Here is a 6,375-nt window from a genome sequence, read left to right on the forward strand (position 1 = left end):
GTTTTCGTTCGGATAGGACAGAACGTTTATTGGCTAAATCGATTCGAAAATACGTTCATGACTCACTTATAAACATACATCTTCCCCAATAAATCGAACCACATTTTCAACCAATAGCGTGTCACTATACTCAGAAAGTTCAACCAACTTTTGGCCATAATGTGCACTTGTCAACATCTATTTATCATTTGGTTTATATCTTATTGGCTTAGACTATTACAATCTAAGCAGAAATTTTGTAGTTATAAATGATTCGGCAAAGTTTAGCTTATTAAATTCACTTGGTATTGTTTACTTGAATCTTCCCATTGATGTTTAGGACTACAATTAATCAGTCTCTATTGGTATATGTGCATACTGTGAGTATTGCCTCAATATTGCCTTAATTCACAAGCATTATAAGCAAAGATAGATTGTGGCTAGCAGGGGAATCCAAGACGTGCGTTTCACCCTATTTGCGACTCGTCAGCTGGATATACCGGCATCTCGGAGTTGATGTTCACTCTGGGACTCGAACCCAGCACCGTTCGCTTCAAATGCTATCGCGTTATCCACTTAGCTACTGAGTCCTGATAGTCACTTGTTTGTGCAAAAGCTAACTTATTTACTTGTAGAAAAATTTATGTCATTAAAATTCTAATTTTAACAACTTTGGAGAAGTGTTCACATTACTTTATTATCGTGTTATTACTGTTCAAGTTTCTGTGTTTGTTACTTTGAAAATGATCCAGGTTACTGACAAATTGTTTATTTATTCCAATTATTCATTTCATACCGCATTTTCGAATGATTTCAAATGATACCATAATGATGAATAATTCGAATATGACAACATTAAATAATTACACAACTAATAATATTAATAATCATACAATTATTTTAATGAAAGATAAACCAACTTATTCATTTCCATTGATATTCTATGCAATATTGATAAGTGGCTTCCTTTTGGATAAAATTACATCAACAATTATATATGTACAATTTCATGCGTTTCATGCCAAAATAAGTGATCCGATTATTGGAGGAACCTATATGACATTATTGAATACTGTAGTAAATCTTGGTATGAGATATGCTGTTTTTGTGCTGTTTGCAATTTTGTCTATTTAAATTATCTGTTTGTGTTATTTTTTTCTCTAATGCTGCTAATATGGTTATTATGATGAAGAAATGAAATGATCATTCACTAACGTTCATTGTCCAACTTTGATTTAAGAGTCATTTGATATTACCACAATATATGAGTCAGTATAATCAAATAAAAAAATCACGTTCATATGGTCAATATGAGTTAACCATAATGATCACTTCCTTATGTTCACTTATGTGTCATTTAATGTCGAAATGTCCATCATTCATTTTTCTTAATCGAGTAAAATTTCTTGAAAATATAAAGTTATCTTTAGAAGTTCATTTAAATTATTGAGTTCACTTGTGTGACACGTTTCTAAACGTGTCTAGATAGGTATGAGATATATATTTATATTGTTCATCATAGAGCTTCAAATAGTCAACTATTAAATATACCCAGTATTCATCTGAAAATTTTTATCCTTAAAGTGAAACAATACTTTATCATGTTTAAAACTTGCTACTAAATGAATCCCAGTATTGTAGAGTGTAATAACTGCTACAATTGATCAGTTCAAATGTAAACATTAATGACAACTGTATATTTGAAATGGATACATTAGTGTTGGCTAAAAGTATTGCTGGTCATTCAAGTTTGATATTTGTTTCACAGGGGTCTTTGTCTTTATCTTGTTAAGTACATTATAAGAATTTATGTTTGGCTTTATCAGTGAAATGTTCATCAGGCTCTCCATTTGATTTGTAATTGTAGACTAAAACGTAATTATTTGAACCAAAAGACATTTTATTATGATTTTCTGTTTTATTTTCATGTATAAGTTTGTACTTGGTTAATTTTTTTCCACAAGTAAAATGTAGTTGTGGATACTTCCACTCACTTTCATAACTTATACCAGAATAGGTATAGGAGTTTCCAATAATTCTATGTAAAAGTTTTCAGTGGTTAGGGAGATGTTGAAAAGTTCTTCGACCAGGTAGGATTTTTGAGATATTTGCAAGAGAATGTTAAACAACGACGAATTATTTTTTTGCTGTCCGATTGAACAATTATCGACTATGTTACCAACTTTAAGACGATTTCTAGTACCTTTTAGGAACTCAAGGTCACATGTAATTCTGTAAACTTTTTTTAAAATATATAAACTGACCTTATAAATAAACCTTGAATATTCCCTACTTCTTGTTTTTGTGTTCGGTGCCCAGTGACAGAAGATTTCTAATTCTTAGGATGCTGCTGGTGAGTTGATGTTCGAGCGTTAGAACACAAAATATACCAACAGCTAAATTTAAAAGAAAGCAATATCGTCTTAATGCCTAATCTGGATTAACCAATGTGGTGTTTCATCTTACAATCTGATACTTGGAAGTAATATACTTTAACCACCTTACCATCTCTCTTACGATATGTATGTGAATGCAGAGACATGTTTGCACCAATGTGACTCATTAATATAGTGTACAGACGATCCATCTCAATTAAATGTTTGTATAGTGAATTTATTTAAAGTAGCTATAAAGTTGTATAAATTAATTTCAAGAATAATAGTTTACTTATTTTGAATGTTAACTGATCTGATCGTTTCATATTGGTTATTTTTGATTTGTTCAAAATAGCTGGTGCTTTAGGAACTACTGTCTCTCTCGCTCTAATAGAGCGTTTGACAATTCATTCATGTACGAAAAATGCCAGTCATTCTGGAATACATACAAACACTAGTGGGATATTTTTAAATAGTTCATTGGCTACTGAAAATACCACTTGCTATACTTTAGATGGAAATAACGTATGTGAATATAATTTACATGCTATACTTTGTACAATATTTTCAATGTATGTTCATTTTTCAATGATAACACAGTTTGTTGTAATGCTATCTACTAATAACTAGTAGGATTCATGACAAAAGAAATGGACTTGATAATATTTTAGTATTTTAAGCAGAGATGAATGTTGGATAACTGTGGGATCCAGAACGTGTGATTCGTCCTATTCAAGACTAATCAACTGTATGCACTTGTACTGGATCATATAATTTAAATGATAACAATATACGGGTGTGCGTACCTAAAGGAAGCGTCCAAAAACAAAGTTAATAATTGATTATTTTGGTAATCGAGTAACATAATTAAATTGTTTTTGTCTGTACAACTGAAGGTGTTATTAGGGTTAATTAAAGTGATATTGAAGACTATTATAAGTAAAAAACAAAAGAGTTACGAAATATAGATTAGAAGAGGAGAGTATCTTAGGTTACAAAAGTATAGAAAAATCCGTAGCTAGCAATCACTTTTACCTAGTGGACGAGAATATTCACCAACCTGGTTCTAAAACAGTGGAAAGATAGTGGTTAAGGTTTCCGTCTTTGATCATTTAATTGTCTGGAATTATTGAACTTACCCTTAACCCTGAAATGAACATAGTGACACTGTAGTTTGTGGACGAAATAATGGAACATCTCTTGTTTTTTGAGCGAAATTCATATATAAATATGGCTACAGAGCATGTTTACATTATCGGTGATGTCAATTCGTAATGAGAACACTAATCTTTAACCCTTGAGTGATCAGTCCGATCTAGGACTCAGAAAAACCTCTTTTAATTCTTTTACAGGTTCGAAAAGATGGAAAATCTGTATCTGTATTACAAGTTCATATATCGTTATTGTTTTGGTGTACAGTCAGAGTAATCTATAGAAGACAATTATAGGTTTACTAATTGTGTAAAATTAGTTTACACTTTACAATATTATTGTTTTCTTTCCCATAAAATGCCCATTTATAAAAGATGTTTTATTGCAAACTTGCTGGGAATTCGTAACGGTTATTACCATAATATAACTAACTTAGTTCATTAAGTTCAACAAACATAAAAAGTAATCATGAAGATAGATGTGTTTTGTTAAGCTTTTCTAGTTCAATGTAACACTCATAAACAAAGTGGTAATTTTTAAAAATTAAAGTATTCACTTCTTTGTCCAGATAACGTCACTAAAATTTTGTCTTGAAACTCAACACATTAGTTCTTACATTTCGTCACTTTTAATGTAACAGGAAAGCAACAGTTTTCGGTAACTGTATGTATACCAAATTGTTGAGAATCATGATATTTACATGCATACGATATTTTCTTTCATTATATTCACCTAATTACTTCACTATTCTTTTTCTTGTTATGTTTGCAAGATTTTAATTATTACAGGAAATTGATTATAAATAGATAGATAAATGTCTATAAACTCAGTGTAAAATATCAACTTTAATTTACTTTTCTTTTTCTTTTCAATTCAAAATAGACATGTATTAATCCAATAGAATCATGCGTTAAAGTATTCGATGGATACTATATTGAAGTGATAGCTCTTTTCTTCATTGGTTTAATATTATTTATATGGTTCTTTTATCCAAAAGCAAAATATTTGCAAAGTTTACCAGTAACGAAATTTTATTACAATCCAACTACTGATGAATACAGTTGTTTTGGTCGTAAATTTAACTGTTGTCGTAAAACGGAAAATCAGTCATTAGATATAACTGATAATTTTGAAAGTATGGAAAACAATGCTGATACTACTAGTACTGCTGCTGTTGCTACTACTACTACTACTACTACTACTAATAATAATAATAATATTAATGGTGAAATCAAATTACTATTGAACAATTAATATATATATATGGCCACTGATTATTTTTTTATTCATTTATTACCAAGATGGATATTTTCATACTTATGGTGAATTTTTATATTCGGTTACTAATATTTTCTACTTATAAAGAACAATTTGAAAATTTTATCCTTTTTTAAATTATTTGTGAGAAAAAATTGATTTAAAGCTACTTTTCTTCTTTCTTAAAAGAAATAGATAAACAAAAAAACAGAACTGTCATCTATTTTGTGTTGCAGATATTCTAACTTTGTAAACTAATGTGTAACCTTGTTTACTTATATTTTCATTATGCATAAATGATTCGTGAAAAATATTATCCTATTAGGAATGAATGATGATAACCGTTACTTAATGAAGAAAAGGAGATGAAGTATGTTTAGTGTTATGTTCTTACTGTTTTTTTTATTATTGTTTTTTGTTGTATTCGAAATGTTCAATTGGTTGGATATATGAGATCACGAAATCAATAACTGTCATATGTTTTCATATGTTAATGGAAGAAACAATGATGCACAGAGAGAGAGAGAGAGAGAGAGAGAGAATAAGAGTGAGTAGTGATATACAACGTAACTTTTGATTTCTAAATTTGCAGGGCAATATGATTGTTATTTTTATAATGATTTTGTACTTATCTACAGTCAGTTTGTATACAACTAACGATATATAAAGTTGAGTTAAATAAATTTGAATGAATGAATCTGCAATCTTCTAATTGGTGGATGTGTTTAAATGTTCCGTTGATGAACCGTTTTATACAATAAATACCGTCTTCCAAATTAAGAATTTTAATTGTTCGACAAACTGTCTGCAATTTTCAGTTGAAAATAAGTTTCTTACGTTTTGGAAAATAATTGTTTACCCAAAATTTACAAAAAAATATATATATTAAGATACCGAGAAAATGAATTTAAACTGTTTTACAAGCTGAGTATTCACACTAATCGAGTAAGAATAAACTTTAATATGTACTATTGTTGTCGATTATATTTTGAATACTGAGTAACAGTTAAAGCCAGAACGCTCATTTCATCATATATGGAACTCGTCGATTAGAAGTATTGACATTTCACTGTAGGTATCAAAACTGAGATTTGGACTCAATGCTCATCGCTTCAAAACGAACGGATAGGACAAAATTTTTGTTGTTCCTGGCAATATTCTTAGGTTTTGTATTCCGTCTAAGTAACTATTGGACGAAAGCTTTCGAAACTCTTGTTTGTTCAAAGATGATGAACTTACAGAAAACACAAGAAAGCGTTTCCCATAGGTTTTGGGCTGAACTGAGGTAAATAAACCTAGTGTAATTGGATTCGAAACTGTAAGTCGTAAATTGCTTTATCTGAAATGTGCGTTTGTCAGTAAAAATCGTGCCTCAAAAGAAATTACCAAAGGTTTGTGATGCTTACTCAAGTCGTACATTTCCTGCTCACCCATCGCATTGAAATTAATCAGAATATCAAATTCAAAGACATAATGGTATACCAGTCGATGTCGCAGGAGCAGAAGAACATGAGATACCATATAATTATATAATTAGTGTGCATTCTGAACTGAAAAGATGCGATTTATCTGGAATGCAGTACTATCAAAACGAACAATAAAATGGAACGAG

At 30.0% G+C, this 6,375-nt stretch overlaps 1 protein-coding gene across 1 annotated transcript in view; it reads left to right on the forward strand.

Moving 5' to 3' along the window:
• Positions 1-4,760, forward strand: part of MFSD3_3 (Major facilitator super domain-containing protein 3) — a gene marked incomplete at both ends in the record, with an annotated part of 48,536 nt that extends 43,776 nt beyond the window's left edge. Inside the window, 3 exons of the mRNA XM_051218404.1 lie at positions 732-1,066; positions 2,710-2,879; positions 4,389-4,760. Of these exons, the coding sequence (XP_051073330.1) occupies positions 732-1,066; positions 2,710-2,879; positions 4,389-4,760 (877 nt within the window). The remainder of the gene's footprint in view (positions 1-731; positions 1,067-2,709; positions 2,880-4,388) is intronic.
• Positions 4,761-6,375: the final 1,615 nt, after the last annotated feature.

Source organism: Schistosoma haematobium, chromosome 1 (genome assembly GCF_000699445.3).
Source record: "Schistosoma haematobium chromosome 1, whole genome shotgun sequence".
In the NCBI taxonomy this organism is placed as follows: Eukaryota; Metazoa; Platyhelminthes; class Trematoda; order Strigeidida; family Schistosomatidae; genus Schistosoma; species Schistosoma haematobium.